The sequence below is a fragment of the Cladophialophora yegresii genome, assembly GCF_000585515.1.
Source record: "Cladophialophora yegresii CBS 114405 chromosome Unknown aczIN-supercont1.3, whole genome shotgun sequence".
NCBI lineage: Eukaryota > Fungi > Ascomycota > Eurotiomycetes > Chaetothyriales > Herpotrichiellaceae > Cladophialophora > Cladophialophora yegresii.
In genome coordinates, this window is record NW_006913047.1 from 3,301,438 (window position 1) to 3,321,601 (window position 20,164).

The window sequence follows — 20,164 nt, forward strand, 5'->3', positions numbered from 1 at the left end:
CGCCCTTGTCCGGTGCCATTAGCTTGGCTTAGCGCGAGCGTGTGCCAGTGACTATGTCAGATGGGTCCTGGACTTTCAAACCGCTTTGCCAGGCGCAGTCATCTCTACGTGATCAGCAGCAAGCCCCTGCTTCTCAGCAATGATCCTCTCGTCAAGCTTGGCGCGTTCTTCCTCAGAGAGATCCGTCAGATGCACAACGACTTCGTCTCCGAACCTTTCGCCGATTTCCTCGAGCGAGAGGCCCTTTGTTTCGGGGAAAAAGTACATGACGAGCGGAAGGTTGATTGCTGTAAGGATGATGAACAGTAGATAATACTTCCAGCCGACTTCGGCAAAAGCGGTCGGAGCGGCCTCGAGGTAAGCGATGGTTGACAGGAAGAGGATAGCCAAGGAGAATGCGAGACCGCGAGATCGGATGTGGGTCGGGAAGATCTCTGAGCAGTATACGAATGTTGTTGCGTCGACGAAGCAGCCGTAGCTGGGGAGATTCGAGTCAGCCGGAAAGTTTGAAGATTTCACTGAGGGCCTTGGAATCCAACTTACAACGTGATGTACAGGAACAAGAAGAACACGCCAGCGCTAAGACCGGCGGAGTCTGAGCTTCCGATGTATTGGGCGCTTAACGCTGCTTCGAAGCAGAGACAGATAAGACAGCCGGAGAATCCAATGACTGTCGGTCAAGATTAGAACGGTAGAAACATGGGTCGATCCGTTGTTTCTGGACTTACCGAGACAACTCTTCCGGCCGATACGGTCGATAATCATAGAGTTAATGTAGTTGCCGCAGCATGCAACACTGACATAGGCGGCTGCCAGGATGAGTGGAATGCTGCCTGTGAATCCGAGACCCTGGTAGAGCAGTACGGAGTAATCTGCGCAGAGAAGTAAGTATGACGAGGGGGCCCGTGGTTGCGCATGGAAGAGACATACTGTAGATGACGAGAATACCGGTGGATTCGGCACCAAACATGGTCAAGAAGGCGCAAATCATGCGTCTGCGGTATGATGGCTTCTTGAACAGGGTCATGAGCGTCTCCCCAGCAGCCATGCGTTTGTCGGCTTGCACCTGGTGCGACATTTGATAGAACTCTTCTCGGGCAAAGGATGCAACTGCAGGATCTGTCTCCTGGCCGGTTCCGTGGAGCTTGGCGACGACGTTCCAGGCGTCAGCAGGACGATCTTTGAACAAGACTGGCACAAATTAGCTTCATGCGGAGCTTGCGTTGGTGTTGTATACGCACGCCAACGCGGAGACTCTGGCAAGAAAGGAGTCAGGATCAACATGATCAGAGGCCAGATCACTTGAACGATCAGAGGGAATCGCCACTGGAAAGCTTCATTATCTGAAAAGTAGCAGGCCACGCCGACCCATGCGGCGAGTGAGTATCCCAAGACAAGGACGACACCTGTGAGTATATTAGAGTCTGACAATATAGTGCTATGCCGATGGACATATTGATGTACTGACCGTGCTGAGAAACCAAGAAACCTCGAGTCGCTGGTGGTGCGATCTCAGATTGGAACAACGGAACGAGAACCACCAAAATTCCTACTTGAAATTAGCTTGGGCGAGACCTGTTTGCAACTTGACAGAGCCGGCAAACATACCAACTGAAAAGCCTCCCAGCAGACGGCCAACCAAAAACATGGCGATGTTGACCGCACCTCCCTGAAGCGCTCCTCCAAGGATCGCAATGGGCGTTCCCACTAGGAGTGTTTTCTTTCGACCAAGGTAATCAGAGGACCATCCGACGAAGAGGGCACCCAAGAAACCACCGCCAGAGAAACAAGCGTTCATTCCACCGATGATGCGATTCGTGTAAGCGTAGCGCTCCGTATCGGTGGGATCTTGGGTCAAGTTGAAGTACTTGAACCAAGAAGGCTGACCGAGAGTGGTGGACACAATACTGAACGTGTAGCCATAAGTCAAGCTACCGAGACACAATGCTAAGACGATCTAGAAGCTGTGTCAGTTGAGACTTCTGTCACGGGGTACTTCCATACATACAGCAAGATTGAAAAATGTAATCTTCTGAACATGCGCCGTCTGCGCCGTCTGCACGGATTCACTTCTCGTCATGTTTGCAGCGTGCTGGGGACGTTACGAGAAGAGCTTCAATCGTCAATCAGGACCAATGACATTGAAGAGAAGAACAAAGAGTTGATTGCGTATGGTACACGCTGAAGGAAAAGCGATGGGGGAGGCAGCTTATTATGAATGCTTTGGGTACATGAGCGGCCTGACTCTGGGGAAAGGGGAGCTACTACCACTACTCTTCCAAGTGGCCCACTATTGGACCCCCGCATAAGTTATCCGGGGGCTTCTCGCCTCGCGGGGTTGTGGAAAAGGCTCTAGTGAGTGAGTATATCCCCAAGTCCCCGAGGTTGCACGAAGTTACCAAGTAGCCTACATGTAGGTTTGGTCCAGAGAGAAAGGCGGACAGGACAGCATTTGAGATTTGACAGTTTGACCTCGGTCATACATACACGTAGCCGACAATAAACTTAGTTGACCACCTTGTAGATCTCGTATTCTACCGCGTAGCCAGTCTCGTCAACCACCCAGTGTCCCTGACCAACCCACAGGCTTGTCTCAACCCATTTGAACTTCGGGTCGCTCGTCTCCATGATCGGAGCAGAGAACCATTCATGATCCCCAGACTTGGTTGTTTTGGCGTCCGGGCTCCACCCAAGCACCTGCTGCCCAGCCTCGTCAACTTTCAGGACGCCGTGGTAGTGTACGTAGAGTGAATGACCATCGGAAGTTCGGGCCTGAGTGCGAACATCTAGATGGGAGACACCCGTGGAAGCATCCAACTGTGACAAATTTAGAAACCCATGACACCGTGACCCTGTTCAAAACGTGCTCACGTACCAAAATCCAGTCACCACCGCCGGGTAGGATTTCGGCTTCGAGGCCGGCACCCTTGATGAATCCGTGAGTGATAGGGACGATGATTCGAGTTGCCCCGTTCTTGATGGCATTGAGGTTAACCGTATTCTCTTTATTCATATATCCTCTCATTGTAAACACCTGTTCAAATTTAGGAGCCATCTTGATCTGAGCAACAATGCAATCCTGCGCATTCGAAGAGTTGTTTCGAGGAAACACGACCAGAGAACGTCACAAACTCTTATTATAGACTTGGTCTAGGAAGCCTTCATGAACCCGATGGCCCGTACGAAAAGGCGGGGAAATGTCAATTGCGACGTAAACCCTCAAAGGGGGGTTTGCCTCTAAAGTCAATTGATGACGCCGTCTTACTCGATTCTCCGGCGATTAAACTGGAGAGTAAGCTTGCGCATCAAAGAAGGCGAGTGAACATACAAGAGTCAATTAAATGCAGAAGACTTGGAGTGAAGCAAAACTACGGGTATACTGCACCACAGTCTTTGATTTACATCAATAAATAGCCTGTAGAAGCGCGAAAACACACCAGCAGTTATCTTGTAAAGCTTCGATTACTTCGCAATCATACCACCGTCCACAACCAAGCTGGTGCCACAAACAAAATCAGAGGCTTTGGAGGCGAGGAAAATGATCGCTCCTCTGAAATCCTCTGCAGGGCAAGTCAGTTCTGTTGATCGTTTTCCTGAATACGGTAGCGACTCACCGGGTAGCCCCCATCGTCCTGCAGGTGTTCTTCCGATGATGTAGTTGTAGTATTCTTTGTCCTCTGTATAGTTCTTTGTCATGGCCGTCATGATGTATCCAGGGCAAATACAGTTGACATTGATGCCATGCTTAGCCCATTCATTGGACATGGCTTTGGTCATTTGCAGTACTGCACCTTTGGTGGCGGCGTATGCTGCAATGTTATAGTTGCCGATAAACGAGATGATGGATGCTATATTGATGATCTACGACCTTGTCAGGAGATATTTGAAGATTAGTGAAGTGCTGAACCATCTCTCACCTTTCCCGGTCGCTTCAATTCCAGCAACTTCTTCCCTACCTCCTGGGCCGCCACGAAGCTAGCCTTTTGATTGATGGCATAGATCTAGGAGAGGGTGGGGGTGCAAGTCAGCAGCCATGAACGTGGTTCCTGAATACTTTGATGTGCTGATAAACAGTGATTTCACATTCTCAACTTACAGCATCGATGTCCTCGTCCGTGAAGTCCTCCACTTTGGCACGTCGATTGATCCCTGCACAGTTGAGCAAAATATCGGGCACGACGCCAGCAGCCCAGATCTCCGCGAAACACCTTCTCAAGGCAACGGAATCAGCCACGTTTGTTTCGAACACCTGAAGTTTCTGTCCGCATGCCGCGACCGCCTCCTTCAGCATGTCCGCGCGGGGGTCATTCGCGATTTGGATACTGACAATGTCTGCACCGGCTTCTGCCAATGCGATTGACATTGAAAGCCCCAGTCCACCAGTAGCGCCTGTGCAAACGGCGGTCTTCCCTTGAAGGCTGAACAGCTCCGAGACAGGTGCGAGGGGCGCATCGCCTTGAGCATTGACGTAAGCCATGATGGTTACGCGAGTAGTTCCTAGGAATTGTTGGAAATGTTTTGTTACCCTGGCGGAACGTGCACGGTGTTTGCAATGAGGTACAATTCTTTCGTCGTTGAGACTTGCTTATGGATTATTAACAGCATACAATATGCAATGTGAGTGTAGAAGCCGGAAGAGCATAACGTTAGTACGGGCAGAAGTCCGGAGGAGCTCGGCTATGGTCGTTGAAGCACTCCACCCAATGTGCTACACCAATCCTGGCCCATCGCACGGTTATACCTGAATATCCGGAACAGGAAACTCCCAGTCCCTTTGCTGGAACTCGGTAGCAAGCTAGCCGTCAAGTGCCTTAGTCATTTCGAACGGCTCGGCCGGGCCGTCTCCAGCGACGACCTGTCTCCCGGATTTAGCAGTGAGGTCACCCTCACTGTTACCTGTCATCATGGACGACATTCACGATGTTGTTCCTGTTTGTCACATGACGCCACTAAGCCTGATATGGCTAGTGGGAAGGTGCCTCCCTACTTCCAAGGCGTCTGTAACGCTCTCTCTCCCTCTCTCTTCTTCTCTCTCAGATAGCAATTCAGATAGACAACTTGAGGCGCTTGCAGCCCTTGCAGTCATTGAGACTGTCGTCTGACCTCCTCATTCTACTCGTTGGCATCCGTCCTGTTACACTGTTGGCTTGGAGTCTATGCAAGATCAGCAAGTTCGGCAATAGTTCAGAGAAGCATAGTCCAACGCAAGGTCTCAAAGAATACATGTCTCAAGTCAATGAATTGGACCATCCCCTGACCAAATATTTGCAGACACCCTTGTGGTGGAGGATAGTATCTTATTCTTTAACAGATCCAGCTCTATCACCAGTATTTCGACTACAGAAAGAGTGCTCGTAGACGCTAATCATTCAACAGATAGATAATAAATTTTTGGGCAGGCATTGCGGAATCGATGATGACGATACACACACTATAGGAGAGCGATTAAAGGATAGTACCATCGCGATATCTTTGTGGATCCTTCTCATCATCAATACAACTTTTGCACTAGTGTACTAACGTCTTCCCACATTTTCTGCCCGTCCGAGTCAAGACTTTTACGCTTTAGAACAGTCGCACGAGCAGTGATGATGTCGATTTGGTCGCGCGACACATTCTTTTCTGTGAGCGTCGTACTGAGGCCTAAGTCTGCGACCAGGCGAAGGATAAGGTCCCCTACCTTCTCAGCATCTTCAATGTCGTCACCGGAGCGTTGAATACCCATTGCCGGAAGAATGGCTGCCACACTTGCTGCGTGTTCAAGATTACGTCGGGCTTTGAGCTTAACAACATGGCCAAGCGTGAGACAGCTGGTAATGCCATGTGGGATTCGGTAGGGGCTCCCCAGAGCATAGCCGAGAGCGTGGCTTAGTCCTAACCCGCCCTTCATATTGAGCCCAAGGAAGCCCATGCTCGAAAAGCTAGCCAGGAACAGACGTGTGATCACCTCGTCGTCTACGCCCGTCGGATCTCGGTGATATTGGGGCAAGTATTTGAAGAAATCGTGGATGGCGCTGAGGGCCATCTGGCGACAAGGTACGACAGTTGCGGTGGGATGGTATTGCATCTCGACGGCATGGTCCAGAGCACGGATACCGGTGCTGGTAAACAGAGTTGGTGGAGTGTGCCTGGCAAATGATGGGTCGTAGAGCACATAGCTGGCCTGGAGGTTTGGGTGGTAGACGGTGGTCTTGGTTCCGTCTTCCATGGTGAAGCCGGCGAATGCAGTCGTTTCGGGAGCAGACAAAGTGGTAGGAATGGCAATATGCGTCAGGAAGCGCCCATTCTTGTTATGCATACGGTAACTGATGGCTTTGGCCGAGTCGATCGGGCTTCCACCACCCACGCTGATAACGGTATCGAGGTTGCCATCTTGCTGCACCAGATCGCTTGCCTCGTCAATTTGTGCGATGGGCGCATGTTCCTTGATGTCGTGAAACGTACTCAAATGGTGGTTTGGCCCCAAGAGCTGCTCAATCTGTTTGATGAGATTTGTCTTGGTGGCTAGTGTGGGAACCGTGACGATGAGGGCCTTGGAAGACTGGGATGGTAGGCATGACAGCAATGAGTTCTTCACTGTGTGCGGACCATAGTAGAGAGCCTTAAGCTTGGTGGGTTGAAAGAGCCCAGCAAGTGGACGTAGAGTGGAGTTCATCATAGGCAACAGGCTGCTTGTAGACTTAGCCTTTGGCGGGGAAAGGCAGTCAGTCGGTGTCACTGTTCGGTGGGGTTGTCTTTGAGAATTGGCAAAATCATAAAGCAGCCGATTATGAACAGCAATGGGAAGATCTCTGTCGAACCCCGATCGTTTCATTGTTTTGGAACCTTGACGTATATAACCATCGGAAGCTCCGAAAGTACTGGGTAAGTGATCGTCCAGTATGCGCAGCAAGTACTCCAAGCGTCTGGCCAGCGAAAGAACCCGGGCCGTGTCGGCCTCTTCGAGCCAAACCCAGCACAGCAATTGGCGGAGTTATTCTCGGACAGGATTTGCTCTAATTCGTACCTTACGAGTGCGAGTTTACTCAGCTCTTAAGCTTGCTTGGGGAACACATCAATGCCATCAGAAACGCATTCACCACCAACTAGAGGGCTAACATCCGAGTGTAAGGCAGCAATAAGCTCATTCGTAGAACGGCTTGGCCTGTTTGAACTTGGTTGCTACTGTCTTATCATGCCCAAAGATCAACTGGGCGTTGAATGCCTTCTGCAGCCTTTGGATCATCTTGGAGCTGCGGATCCAAGCATTGTGGTCTCGCGCCAACCACCCGTGGGGGTGGCTCAATTCATAATTCTCTGCAATGTGAAATTGATCTGTCGTCCAGATAAAGGTCCCGTCTTGTGGCAAGTTGATTTGCATGATGCAGAGTCCAGGGGTGTGCCCGGGCGAATGGTGCAGGGTGATTCCTTGATATAAGTCGAGATGATCTTCCGTGAAGGTTACCCACTTCAACTTCTGGAGGTCCATATAGTGGTGTAAATAAACACCCAAATCGGCTCCTGTAGCAACAGCCCAGCATGCGTGTTTGAATTCTTCTTCGTGGACATAGATTGGTACATCTGTGTCCATGAAGTGTTCGAGACCCCCAGCATGGTCGAGGTGAAGATGGCCGATTATCACCGCCTTGACGTCCTTGATATCATACCCCGCAGCTTTGATAGCTGCCGGTAGTTTTTGTTCTTCGGTGTACTCAGTTCGTGGGAAAATATCAGTTAGAGGCGCTCCCCATGCCTACGCGAGAACGATTCGAAACAGCTTCCTTGTATCGCAGGGAGGTGCCTTACCACTTCGAGATTCTCAGCACAGCCTGTTTCGTAGAGGATCAGACCAACACCAGGATAGTCGATCAGTGCCGAGATCACAATCAACTCCCGGTATTTGTTTTCTGGATTCCTGTTGGCCGCGGAGCTAGTATTGGCTCCTCGAAGAAGCCTGCACAAGAGTTGAGTTACGATTACTGAAGAGAGCAGCTTTCAATCCCTACCATCCCTCATCGATCTCTAGACTGCCCAAGTCGAGAATGTGCATCTTCGTCCCCGGAGGACATTTATACGCCGGGATTGTCGCCCGGACCAGAAGGTCCGCAGCACCGTCCGAAGTGGTAGTGGATGTCATTGTTGTTGTATAACTTCGAATCTTCGGTGCTATAGGTTTTCTCACTTGTCACTGTGCCAGCTCAGAGCTCGAGGATCCGTTTGAATTAAGGGGCTCATTTTATGCAGTCATGCGGAGCCAAGGAGCGCCATTCGACAATGGGAACTCCACGTCATGTGGTAAGGCAGGGAAAAGGCCTAGAAGCCGAAAACAAGTAACCGAGGGTCAAAGGCTGCTTGCCAGGAGACAGCTTTCCCCACCTCTAAACCCCCTTCTTCTCCGTACTTAAGATCCTTAGGAAACCCCTGAACCTACATACCAAGCAACAGCGTCTTGGATGAAGACCTTTTTGAGTTCTATGCGTGTAACGCCAAGATCTTAGACCCTCTTCTCCAGGGCGAGATTGGCCATCAGCTTTTGTACGGGACGTCCGTTTCCAATCAATCATGAATGAGGCTTCTGAAGGGACGGCAGGAGGGCGGGGGCTGGCGGGGTCTCCAGAGTACAAACCCGTTAGTGAGATCACGTGACATCGGCCCAGAGAGCTGCCAAGTCCCGAGGGAGCTGCTGGCAGGCGTTGAAGGGCTCGAAGCCAAATTCGTCAGTGAAACTGACCACTGCCGCAACTTTGCCCTAAAACTTGACTAGAACAGGCGACACTTTCAAGGAGCTACCAATGTGACGGTCGAGAAGGACTTGAGAAAGTCACTCTAGGTATCTGAACGACACCGTCGATTCGTGCAATTTTCAATCTTCTTCCACCATGCCGCCCCGCATCCCTGCAGTGGTGCCGAGCTCCTCAACACGTTTGTTGAAGCGTTTGGCTCCCTCAGTCAATATTCGAGGTTTGTCATCGCCGAGACTGGCATAGTAGTCGACGTCACTCGTCAATTCAAGCTTCCGTGCTTCTCCATAAGAAAGCTCGTATGCTTCATTCATCGTCTTCTTGAGAGCTCGAAGGATTGGACCATTGTTATACGCGAAACCCTTGGTGATGCGCATCGCCATCGGGAACAAGTCTTCAGGAGTGTCCACTACTTCAGAAACTATGTTCCAAGCGAGCGCTTTGCTGGCTGTGACCGGCATAGAGGCCAGACTTGCCAACTTCGCATTCGAGGGCCCACAAACCCGGGGGAGGATTTGGGAAAGTCCTCTTATCTGATGGACTCCATCTGTGTTCGCCAGTGAGCTAGCCATCGTGGTCGCATTGCACTGTTTCAGAAAAAAAATTGGGGACAAGGGTTTCGAACCTACACATTGCATGATTGTCGCGGAAGACAGCATCGCGTGAAGCAATGACAATATCGCAACTCAGGGCAAGTTCAAATCCGCCCGTCATGGCGGCCCCTTGGACACAGGCGATGGTGGGAACGGGTGATTCCTGGACCGCGTAGAATGGATCTACCGAGCGGGTTATGTATTCTTCAAAGGTGGGATCGTCTCTGATCGCATTGATGTCGATTCCGGCGCAGAAAGATTTCCCAGACGACATCAGGATAATGGCTGTGATCTTTGGTGGAACAAAGCATCTATCATCAGTCTCTGAATACGTAAAGTTGAACACTAACCAGTACATACTTCGTCAACTTTCATAGCAGATAGGCGATCGACCTCACGAGCCACCGCCCCCATCATCTGCGGCGTGAGGATGTTGTGCGACTCTGGCGCGTTCATTTGGACAACGAAGACCCCGGGCTCGACTTCCGACGTCTGAATAACAGTACTGTCTTTAGAAGCATCGTAGGCCGTTTTCCAAATGCTTTCTTTGTTACTCATGGTTTTATGCGACGGCAACTCTTTCTTTTTTTTGACTTTTCTGCTTTGGTTGATGTGTCGACTTGAAGACGTCTGGAGGGAGGGGGGAAAGGGGGGCGGCCATCTTGGGCATATATAGGCCTGAGGGGTACGCAACGGCGCTAACCCAATCTGCTACAAGTCCTCAGCAGGTCTGTTGGGTACGAGTCTCGAAAGGAAGTAAGGAAATACTGCAGTGCCAACTTTAGAGAATCGAGGCTAAAGAAAAGCGGAAGCAGTCTTCATGCACTCTGAATTGTACCATGCTTTTACGCCAAGGCGAGAACGAAACTATGCTTACAGGTCTGCCACAAGTGGCTCCGAGCGGATCAGAACCCTTTTCAACATGACCAACACCCTTCATTTGGCATGCAATACCCTTTCCAGTTTGTCGTCCCGTTCCCTCAGTTGATCGGGCGTGGGACGACCGTAAGTTTGGTCAACTTGTTGCACAAGGCTTTTGGCCCAGTCGGACTTTTCTGCAGATTTACCATCCTTCGCAGCCGCAATCGAGGGCCAGACGGCAGTATCTTGCAAAGATAGAACACCAGAGTCGTCCCACACAGCTTGAATTGTATGGGATAGGTTATTCAGAAATCCACCAATGCCGTTAAAGCCACCGCCATAGTTGTAGGCCTTAAAAGGACCAGTGACGGCCCATCTAGGCCCGATGCTGTTCTCCACGATCTTGTCAAGATCTTTAACGCTCACCACACCTTCCTTGACCAAGTGCATCGCTTCTCTCAGCAGGACGAACGCAAGGCGGTTCCCGACAAACCCGGGCACTTCTTTGCGTAACACAACGGGTTGGTGGCCAGATCCCAAGGTGTTAAAGAATTCCAGTGCAAACTGAGTCTCTCCACTCTGCGTCACCGGTGATGGTATGATTTCGATGAGTGGCATGACATGAGGAGGGTTAAATGGGTGTACCACCAGGAGTCTGGTTTGATCAGACAGCTTCTCGTTCTGTTGCGATGCCGTGATGCCAGAAGTTGAGCTCCACAGGTGAGTGTGTGGTGCGGCGACCCGCAGAATGGTTTGCCACGTGGTACACTTCAGGTCAAGGATTTCGGGGCCTTGCTCTTGGATGATGCTAACATTTCGGCAAACATCCTCCAGGGACCGACAAACCACAAGTCGACCGCTGTCGAGCAAATGTCTGACCTGTAGATCGGCCGCATCTGTATTGAGATACTTTGGAAGTACCGTCTCGAGATGTCGAACCAGATCCGGACGGGGATCGTACAAGCGGATGACAGACTCTGTATGTCGAAGGTACAGAGCCGCAAATGATACGCCGATGGAGCCTAGTCCGATGAGGGCAATTGGCTCTTTCCAAGGCTTGGCCATGTTTGCGATTCTGTAAATGCTTTTATTTTAAACTAGAATTCACTTTCGTTTAACGTTCCTGTGATATTTGCATTTAGAGTGTGGCAGGATAGATGATAACGAAACTAGGTGGCCTAAATTGGTCCGAATTTGGAGTGCACGGAGAGCCAAATAGGCATGCCTAGTTTCTCAAAACAGGTTCGGTATGGTGCATATAGCCGACTCAGCCAGGAGCGGCACTCCACCCTCAGACAAATCGGAGCTCTCTTAGATCCTGGCCGAGAAATAGAAACATGGGACTGGCTGTAATGGTTTTGGTGCCACCATGCGTGCGTTACTGATTGGTAAGACAAAGGGTTTGTGCCAAAACCCGGGGGCCTCAGGATCCTCTTTTCCCATGCCGAAGGTTGGGGCGGGTCGGCCGTTGATCTTTGCCGCGGGAATCAGCATTTAAGTGCATGTACTATGCTTCGACGACTTTGATCATGTCTTCCGTTTGATACAAAGTCCGTAGATGATTTTCAAAGGTCTACCATCAAACCAATCCACTGTGAACAAATGGGGGACGCTTCATCCCCAAACGAACTTGAAAGTGATGTGTACATCAATCAAAAGATCTTCCAATCATCGGCCATTACTCCTGCTACTCGTGACTTTAACCTGAGGCTGCAGGAACTCGAGTCCCGCGGGCAAAAGTGGTACGAGGTGAGTCAACATCCTGCGGGCGGCCCCTGGAACATTGGCAGACCCATATCCCAAGTTCTTAATACTTACTCTGGCTTCTTGAATCCCAGGTCGGCGCAGCAGAGTATCGGAGGCTGCGAAAGGCTGGACTGACTCCGTTGCCGGGAGCGACGTTGCTACCATCGGCCACTGCTTTCTCCGTTCCCTCTCGCGATGACAATCGCTCCATCCCTTGTCGAGTTCTAATGCCCGAGCATGATTCAGCGCCCCAAGGGATATTTATGCACATCCATGGCGGTGGATGGGTCCTTAACGATGAGACCTCATCTGATCTCTATCTCCAAAAAGTCGCCAACGCCGGCAGTTTGGTTTGCCTCTCGGTCGGATACAGACTGGCTCCAGAACATCCTTTCCCAGCAGGACCACAGGACTGCTTCGACGTGGCCACCTGGTTGATCGATCACGGAGAGGAAGAGTTTGGCACAAGCCTCAAGTTCGTCGGCGGTGAGAGCGCAGGAGCGAATCTGGCGCTTCTGGCCGCTTTGGACTTGTTACGCTCGCCCAACTCGACGTATTCTTCCGTCAGGCTGAAGGGTGTGTTGCTACATTACGGTGCCTACTCGCTACAATGGCACGCGAGCACGAGACACTTCAAAAAGCAGCCAAGCTTGATCTTGGACGAGGACCTGCTGAACCATTTCCGCGCTGCCTATCTTCCCAGCACGGGTTCCGAAGATTGGTCGGCTCCTGAAATATCTCCCTTTTACGCCGACTTGAGCAATCTGGATCTTCCCCCGGCATTCATCAGCTGCGGGACGGAGGATTGCCTGCTCGAGGATTCGGTGTTTATGGGAGTACGATGGATGATTGCAGGGGGCGAGGCAGTGGTAAAGTGCTACCCAGGAAGCCCGCATGGATTTATTCTGTTCTCCGAAGAAGTTCACGACAACACCCGAATCGCCATGTCTCATCTGGCGACATTCATCAACTCAAAATGTGCTTGAACGCTCGCACGAGGACCCTTCACTTTGATTCTGATTTGACCAACGTCAACTCCCTCGAGAAAAACGGCAGATGTGGGCTCGGATGCGACATCAGCCAAGTTCGCCTTGTGCGCCCCTTATACTAGAAGCGTTGCTTCATACGGCGAAAATCATTGGCCGGCAATGTGTACACGGCCCTCCTCGAACCCGCAATGAGGTCCACATGATACAACATGCGACTGGTTTCCCCTTTTGGGGTATTCAGAGAAAATTTACCACGTGTAGCGGAAAGATCATGACGGTGCTGGCTAGCTTAAAATGTAAAATTGGCGGGCGCGGCGGGAAGACTGAAGTCGTACAGGCTGAAGCCGCCCAAAGAATCCTGGAATATCCAGTCCAGGTCCTCAGATCCCAGGTCATGCGACCAAGGGTTTGCGGGTGCGGAAGCCTGGAAGACTCCTGGTCCGGCCTCCAAGCCTTGCTCAGCTGAATTGCCTTGAGGTTCTTGCTGCTGGTGGGGTAAAACACTGGCATTCGTTAGACAAGGCTGTTGGGGAGGAACAACAGCGGACGAGGTAGCAGGTCCCGCTGCAGTGCCCCATTTAGGGTCGATGTCAAAGGAGTGACCGGTGAGCCTGGTCATCAAGCTAATGAAGAGCCGAAGTATCCAACCTGCCACTGGCCATGATTTTGCTAGTTCACTCAAGGCCAGCATGCACTGCCGAGCCCGGTTTTCAGCCACCTGACCGTGAATGATACTCTTCCGTCGTATTACAATCGCGTGCATACTACATGCGGCAAACAAAGCAGGAGCCCTGGCATCGTTAGGTGAAGGCTTTTGCCAATTCCCACGACCAAAAACTTACAAATGTACCTGAGTTTGCCTCAGAACGCCCGAAGTCAGCAAGTCCTCGGCGATGCGCGTCATGCCATCTGCGGCCGATCTGGCGATTGCATCGTGTAGGATTTCTTCATCCGTTTCGACCATAACGCGACTGGGCCGGAATAGAAGAATCTGACAAGTGCTGGCCCATTGATTAGTAAAGTAACACAGGGGTTGATCGCCATAGGACTTTACTAGTAATTTGCATTCAGCATGAAGGCCCAGAACCCTGCTCCACCAGCCTCGCCGATGTCCTGGAGGAGCATTTCCTTCGGCAAACTCTTTCTCCAACGAGTCAAATCTTCGCCAATGCATTTGACGTCCTGAAGAGTATTATGGCTGTGGGGGGTGTATCTAGTCAGAATGATGCGACCAACTGCTCCGGCGATTAGTTTGGCGGACGCAACGGGCAAATGGCGCACTCACATATAATGGCGAGTTTTGACATGGCTATAGGGTATTGAGCATGGTATCGTTCCTGGGAGTTTATGATGTTCGATTCGGGCGCCATATCCAATTCGAAATCCTCTTCGGAAAGCTCCTCCACATCACAATCTTGATCATTGATGCGGACAGGGCGACCCAAAGCTGCTGCGGCGTGCCGATCACGAGCCTATATATGGTGGTTAGCACATGTTTGCCCGCCTTGAGATGTTGGGCCACAGGCATTACATAGATGGACCAAAATATCCTTTTCCACAGCGAACGTTGACGTGGATCAATGCCAGATCGAGCTGTCCTAGGATGGAGTTAGCCACGGAGTTCCAGAAGGATAATGAGATGTATGATGCTTACGACCGATGCATCCCCAGAGTCTGCGCCAGGCTAATGGCACAGCCTACCCAGTGCCAGGTATCCTTTTGGTCTTCCGGGCCTTGCCACCAGAATCCCAGGAGGAGCAACACCGCAGCAAGAATGACTTTGTCCTTTTCGTAGTCTGCATCATATAGTCCCTTTGCTCGTAGATAGAAAACTCGCCTCGCCTGGTACCGATCCGTGAAGCCAACCCGGGTGAGAAGGGCCTCGTCACAAATACTGACGGCAATAAAGTAGATTGTTTGTAAAACGAGAAGGGAAGCTTGGCCTCGATCGTACAGAGTGACGAAGCGTCGGCGATCGAAGACTGGCCAAGCGGGATGGAAGTATTTGAAGAAAACGGCAACCAATTCATCACTGAGGTCTTTCCTCGGAGTCGTAAAAGCGCCTTGGGCTTGTAGAAAGACCTCCTCGTGTTGTAGGAAGAGTTTGGCGGGATCGTCCGGTCGATCTAGCCTGTCGGCGACCGAGCCTGGAATTGGATAGTGATTCCTGATGTCGCTACTAGTCGCTGAAGGACTGCAAACGGTCTTGACCACAAATGCCAAAGTGAACGTTTCGCCGAGGTACAGCATCCTGGATTGCTTACGAATGTCGGACGGGCTGTCATGAACGGGCTGCACCTCTGCCATGCGAGCGAAGAGCATTTCGGGGCCGTCCACGGAATTGAAAGTGTCGGCTTTCCGTGCCGATTCGACCGTGGATATGGGCGACGTGGCTGGTTGCAAGACCTCCTCCACGTTGGTCGAGGCCACAGAGTCGTGCCGCGACTGCTCAGGAGACTTCTCTACGGCAACAGAGGCGATGGTGGTTTCCCCTGATTGTATGGAACTTGCATTACTTTCGCGCTCCGGGGGTTTGGCGCCGCTTGTGCCATTGCGAGCTCGCGGATACCTTTTGTGAGGATTTCCATCAGCCAGCTGGCGTTGAAACCATGCGACGGGGCAAATCTAACCTTCCCCTACGCGAATCTATCAGTTCGCAAGGTTTCTGTCGTACTCTGCAGTGCCAGCAGGGCTGCGAGTCAACCACGTCGCACTTGACCCGTCGCGCGTTACAAGACTTGCAGGCAATTTTGGCTCTGCGGGACTGCCTCAGCAGTTGAGGTGACCGAGGCTGGGCTTCAGGACTCGCCATCTTCTGCGTGAATCTCGACGGATGGGCGCGAGGACAAGGTCTTTGTTATATGAAGGTGTTTTGAGCGTTGAATTTAGGTTCGCATTCACAGAGGCTCTACGACAGAGGTTGGAAAAGCTGAGGTTCGTCCAAATCTAGCACCTTAGGCGAAAGGCGCCCCCGTTCATGTCCCCACATCTGTATCATTGAGGGCACTACGAGCACGGAGTACGGGTGCACCCCAATCTCATTCTCCAGGGTCTGGGGAGGTGGATCTTGGGGGGGAAATTCCCATCTCACCGTGTCTTGGAACCATTTTGGGCACCACTGGTCCGGGACTTAGGAGCGGGTGCGGGAGTTGGTGCTCCGGACACCTACCCGTACATGGAATTTTGGGACCTATTCCCGGGCCATCCGGGGTTCCCGCCGTGCGCCGGAGGCAGCGAAGGTGGAATCGCGCTGACAGGGTCAGCAACCCCAAGTTTCCCAGCCTCAATACTAATAGATGTTGAAGAAAAGTAGAACTTGTCTTGGTCTGATGGAAAAATCCAAGCAATTTGAAATAGGTAAAGAGCTGTTCGTGCCGCTATATCCATGCTGCTGATGGGTCCCCCCGAAATACGCCGCTTAGCGTCTCTCAGGACTTGCCGAGTTCGCGCCCAGGTTCGCGCCACCACCCAATCGCCAGTGCCGAGACCCAGTACCTTCGGCTTCTTGACCTCGATTTCCTGAGTCGGCTTGTTGATCCGGCTTCTTGAGTCAACTTTCTTACTTGACCCGGCCCGCCCGTGCCCACCCCGGACGCGGCGCCCAATCGTGTAGGTCACACCACTTGATTTTGTGAGGCGGGAGGGAAGGGGGGGAAGAGGCGTGGAGAGATATGCGAACGCGGAGAGATCGTCGAACACGGTTTCCATCGAAGCATTCAGATAAATGAAGTCGCTGGAGCCCAAGAAGCATGCTGGCCACTGCTCTCTATACTTGTCTTTCAACATTTTGACCAAGCTGTCAACATTCGACCAAGCTGTAATTTACCACCATCGCCTCAAGCCACCAGACCCAACGACATGCAGCCACAGGAGAATGAAACGGATGGGCAACCACCCGTCCTCAATGGACACGCGAAGCCGACAGACTCAAATGGCACTTCCAGTGGTTATACCATCCCCGACAGAAGATTAGGCGATCCCGTCCAACTTCGAGTCATCACGATTGGCGCGGGCGCTTCGGGACTCAATCTTGCGCATCAAATAGAAAAGCACATGAAGAACGTTACTCATGTCGTTTACGAAAAGAATCCTGAGGTTGGCGGGACGTGGTATGAGAATACGTATCCAGGCTGTGCCTGCGACATTCCTTCGCACAGCTACCAGTTTACCTGGGAACCGTACCCAGGGTGGAATCACTTGTAAGTCCCCAAATCCCATACGTCAAGACACCTCGGAGGTGGAATATGCTCACTTTGCCTCGTAGCTATTCTCCCGCTCCCGAGATTCTCGACTACTTCCGCAGCGTCGCGCATAAATACGAATTGTATCGATTCATCAAATTGAGCCACAAAGTCATCGAAGCCAAATGGAACGAGGAAAAGGGCATTTGGAATATCACGGTGGAAGACTTGACAACTGGAAACATCATTCACGACTGGGGCCACTTCATGATTAGTGGATCGGGTATTCTGAAGTATATCGAGGCATTCCTACGTCTTTGCCGAACATGGGCTGACTCTTCTCCATAGTAACTGGAAATGGCCCGATATCCCGGGCCTCACTACCTTCAAAGGCCAACTACTTCACAGTGCTGCCTGGGATCCGAGTGTGGACTGGCGAGGCAAGAATGTTGCGGTTCTAGGGTGTGGTTCTTCTGGAGTGCAGATTGTGCCTACGTTACAACCAGATGTGGCGCGCCTGGTCACCTTCATCCGGAGTCCAACCTGGATCACTGCCGGCTTCGCCCAGAGCAAGGCCGGTCCAAATGGCAGCAACTTTGACTGTGAGTATATGATTGCCACTAGAAATCCGAGATTTGGCTGACACTTCAAAAGTTAGCGACGCTCAGAAGGAAAAATTCCGCACCGATCCTTCGGCCTACCTCCACTACCGGAAAGAAGTCGAATCCGAGCTGAACTCGAGATTTAAATTTGTAAGTTGACGTGACATTTTTTATGCCATTCGGATACGGCAATCTAACGTCGGTGAACCAGATCATCAAAGACAGCCCTGAACAGGCCGAGGCCTTGGCCTTCTCTGCGAACGAAATGAAAACCAAGCTCGGAGCCGATTCCCCTCTCCTAAAACATCTCATTCCCTCTTTCAGCGTTGGATGCCGTCGACCCACGCCGGGCAATGGCTACCTAGAAGCCCTCACCAAAGATAACGTCAGGGTTGTTACGGATTCAATTGCGGAAATCGTACCGGAGGGCATCAAAACCACTACTGGAGAAGTCTTGAAGGTCGACATCTTCGTATGCGCTACCGGCTTCGACATCTCTTTCTGTCCGAGATACCCAGTGATTGGCAAAAATGGAGTTAGTCTGGCAGACGAGTGGAAAGAACATCCGGCCGCCTACTTGTCGTTGGCAGTGCCGAAATTCCCCAACCATTTCAGTACGTATACCCTTATCTCCACCCCCGACACTTTTACTGCAAGGGCTGCTCTAACATTCTATACTTAGTGTTCCTTGGTCCCAATGCCCCGATTGGACACGGTTCAGTCCTCCCCATCATCGAACATTCCGCGAAATATATAATTCGCATGCTGCACAAATGTCAGATGCAGGGCATCAAGTCGGTGGAACCCAAAATGGAAGCCGTCAAGGACTTCGACGAACACATCCAAGCCTTTATGCCCAGAACAGCCTGGAGCACAAAGTGTCGATCCTGGTTCAAAAACGGAAAGATCGATGGACCCGTCGTGGCTTTACATCCCGGCAGCAGAGTCCACTGGTTCCAAATGCTGGAAGAACCTCGGTACGAGGACTTTAATTGGGAGACGTTCTCGACGAATCGCTTTGCGTACTTGGGCAATGGTTTCTCCATGAAGGAGGCGCCTGGCAGGGATACTACGTACTACTTCGACAATCCCGATCAAGGCTATGAGGCGATCACCTACTAGGCGAATCGGAGACTTGAACAATAATCTTGTATAGTCTAGCGAGTTCTCCAATTTGTCGGATTCATGACATGAGTCTTGGCAGTTTTGCTTCTTCGTTTGACCCGTTGAATCACCTCTATAGTGAAACCAGCACCGGCTTGAGAAGGCCGCCGGAGATTTCCTCTGTCACAATGTTTCTTAAAAGCCTAGGTATACATTTTACATGTTCCGTCTTAGCCGAATCGACACCTGACCGGCTAAGATCCCGAGCCGAGAGTCGACTAGTACTTGTATATGGGTCACAGCTGTCCGAGTTTTGCAGTTTCCAATCATTCTTCTAATTCACACGTATTTTGACAATCGTACCCTTCTTGGAGTCGTCGCCGCGAGCATGGCTCATCTCCAGGGCAAAGTCATTGCTGTCACAGGTGCAGGGTCCGGCATTGGTCGAGCAACTGCACTAGAATGTGCCGCCAGGGGAGCTAAGCTCGCGTTAAGCGATATCAACCAGAGCTCATTAAACGAAACGGTTGAGAAGGTCAGGGCTCGAGGCGTTGAGGTGATTGGAACCGTGGTCGACGTGTCCAAATCAGCGAGCGTGGACGACTGGACGGCGGAGACCATGAAGCACTTTGGCAGACTTGACGGAGCAGCCAATGTCGCCGGAGTGGAAGGCAAGCCAGGAGGGAGCGTTTTCAACAACATTGTCGACATCACAGACGACCACTGGGACTTTGTTCAGCACGTCAATGTGACGGGATTGTTCTATTGCGTCCGAGCGCAGCTGAGGGTGATGGAACGGGGCGCCTCCATCTTGAATGTCGCCAGTATGGCAGGGCTCATGGGCCGACCGGGCATCGCAGCCTACAGTACCAGCAAGCATGCCGCAATCGGTCTGACAAGAACAGCCGCCAAAGAGGTTGGAGAAAGAGGAATTCGCGTGAATGCAATTGCTCCGTATGTTATCCCACTGTTCGGTCTGGCTTGAAGAATAACCACTGACATCAACTCCCTCTTTCAGAGGCCCAGTCGCCACTCCCATGCTGGATAGAATACGGATGGACGGTGGAACCGAGGAACGAGCAGTCACTAATACTTACAAGAACGTGCCACTCCAGAGACTGGGCTCGCCGGAAGAGATGGCGAAGACGATATGCTTTGCTCTTGGTGACGATGCGAGTTGGACAACGGGAGCAGTCTTCTCCGTGGATGGCGGAATAGCTTGCTGAGATATGATTTCAAGTGGAAAGAGCCGCGTTCGCTCCGTAGAAGTTGTCCACATGTTCAACAAACAGCTATTCCAATTGCTTTACACGTAGCGGAACCTTCTTAACTGTCCATATGCTTTGCCTCACAGCGACCATGTTCAAC

General features: G+C 51.5%; 12 protein-coding genes across 12 annotated transcripts; 3 read left to right on the forward strand and 9 right to left on the reverse strand.

Moving 5' to 3' along the window:
• Positions 1-75: 75 nt before the first annotated feature.
• A1O7_04938 (uncharacterized protein) lies at positions 76-2,080 on the reverse strand (the record flags this gene model as incomplete). The annotated part of the gene is made up of 8 exons (XM_007758948.1): positions 76-478; positions 544-670; positions 729-872; positions 931-1,191; positions 1,242-1,406; positions 1,469-1,552; positions 1,609-1,957; positions 2,009-2,080. 8 exons carry the CDS (start codon positions 2,078-2,080, stop codon positions 76-78), a joined length of 1,605 nt encoding a protein of 534 aa, XP_007757138.1.
• Positions 2,081-2,505: 425 nt separating this feature from the next.
• Positions 2,506-3,055, reverse strand: A1O7_04939 (uncharacterized protein; the record flags this gene model as incomplete). Its single annotated transcript, XM_007758949.1, has 2 exons — positions 2,506-2,817; positions 2,876-3,055. 2 exons carry the CDS (start codon positions 3,053-3,055, stop codon positions 2,506-2,508), a joined length of 492 nt encoding a protein of 163 aa, XP_007757139.1.
• Positions 3,056-3,462: 407 nt separating this feature from the next.
• A1O7_04940 (uncharacterized protein) lies at positions 3,463-4,477 on the reverse strand (the record flags this gene model as incomplete). Its single annotated transcript, XM_007758950.1, has 4 exons — positions 3,463-3,560; positions 3,615-3,861; positions 3,918-4,001; positions 4,097-4,477. The coding sequence occupies 4 exons, from the start codon at positions 4,475-4,477 to the stop codon at positions 3,463-3,465; spliced, it is 810 nt and encodes a 269-aa protein (XP_007757140.1).
• Positions 4,478-5,491: 1,014 nt separating this feature from the next.
• A1O7_04941 (uncharacterized protein) lies at positions 5,492-6,655 on the reverse strand (the record flags this gene model as incomplete). The annotated part of the gene is made up of 1 exon (XM_007758951.1): positions 5,492-6,655. The coding sequence occupies one exon, from the start codon at positions 6,653-6,655 to the stop codon at positions 5,492-5,494; it is 1,164 nt and encodes a 387-aa protein (XP_007757141.1).
• A 468-nt stretch (positions 6,656-7,123) lies between these two features.
• A1O7_04942 (uncharacterized protein) lies at positions 7,124-8,116 on the reverse strand (the record flags this gene model as incomplete). The annotated part of the gene is made up of 3 exons (XM_007758952.1): positions 7,124-7,732; positions 7,786-7,933; positions 7,986-8,116. The coding sequence occupies 3 exons, from the start codon at positions 8,114-8,116 to the stop codon at positions 7,124-7,126; spliced, it is 888 nt and encodes a 295-aa protein (XP_007757142.1).
• A 726-nt stretch (positions 8,117-8,842) lies between these two features.
• A1O7_04943 (uncharacterized protein) lies at positions 8,843-9,871 on the reverse strand (the record flags this gene model as incomplete). Its single annotated transcript, XM_007758953.1, has 3 exons — positions 8,843-9,267; positions 9,350-9,605; positions 9,674-9,871. 3 exons carry the CDS (start codon positions 9,869-9,871, stop codon positions 8,843-8,845), a joined length of 879 nt encoding a protein of 292 aa, XP_007757143.1.
• A 378-nt stretch (positions 9,872-10,249) lies between these two features.
• On the reverse strand, positions 10,250-11,239 carry A1O7_04944 (uncharacterized protein; the record flags this gene model as incomplete). Its single annotated transcript, XM_007758954.1, has 1 exon — positions 10,250-11,239. The coding sequence occupies one exon, from the start codon at positions 11,237-11,239 to the stop codon at positions 10,250-10,252; it is 990 nt and encodes a 329-aa protein (XP_007757144.1).
• A 537-nt stretch (positions 11,240-11,776) lies between these two features.
• A1O7_04945 (uncharacterized protein) lies at positions 11,777-12,906 on the forward strand (the record flags this gene model as incomplete). The annotated part of the gene is made up of 2 exons (XM_007758955.1): positions 11,777-11,923; positions 12,013-12,906. The coding sequence occupies 2 exons, from the start codon at positions 11,777-11,779 to the stop codon at positions 12,904-12,906; spliced, it is 1,041 nt and encodes a 346-aa protein (XP_007757145.1).
• Positions 12,907-13,198: 292 nt separating this feature from the next.
• Positions 13,199-15,231, reverse strand: A1O7_04946 (uncharacterized protein; the record flags this gene model as incomplete). The annotated part of the gene is made up of 5 exons (XM_007758956.1): positions 13,199-13,700; positions 13,752-13,910; positions 13,964-14,144; positions 14,195-14,381; positions 14,611-15,231. 5 exons carry the CDS (start codon positions 15,229-15,231, stop codon positions 13,199-13,201), a joined length of 1,650 nt encoding a protein of 549 aa, XP_007757146.1.
• Positions 15,232-16,074: 843 nt separating this feature from the next.
• Positions 16,075-16,695, reverse strand: A1O7_04947 (uncharacterized protein; the record flags this gene model as incomplete). Its single annotated transcript, XM_007758957.1, has 1 exon — positions 16,075-16,695. The coding sequence occupies one exon, from the start codon at positions 16,693-16,695 to the stop codon at positions 16,075-16,077; it is 621 nt and encodes a 206-aa protein (XP_007757147.1).
• A 72-nt stretch (positions 16,696-16,767) lies between these two features.
• Positions 16,768-18,814, forward strand: A1O7_04948 (uncharacterized protein; the record flags this gene model as incomplete). Its single annotated transcript, XM_007758958.1, has 6 exons — positions 16,768-17,108; positions 17,174-17,383; positions 17,439-17,692; positions 17,745-17,842; positions 17,904-18,306; positions 18,375-18,814. The coding sequence occupies 6 exons, from the start codon at positions 16,768-16,770 to the stop codon at positions 18,812-18,814; spliced, it is 1,746 nt and encodes a 581-aa protein (XP_007757148.1).
• A 370-nt stretch (positions 18,815-19,184) lies between these two features.
• On the forward strand, positions 19,185-20,022 carry A1O7_04949 (uncharacterized protein; the record flags this gene model as incomplete). Its single annotated transcript, XM_007758959.1, has 2 exons — positions 19,185-19,750; positions 19,815-20,022. The coding sequence occupies 2 exons, from the start codon at positions 19,185-19,187 to the stop codon at positions 20,020-20,022; spliced, it is 774 nt and encodes a 257-aa protein (XP_007757149.1).
• Between the last annotated feature and the right edge of the window lie 142 nt (positions 20,023-20,164).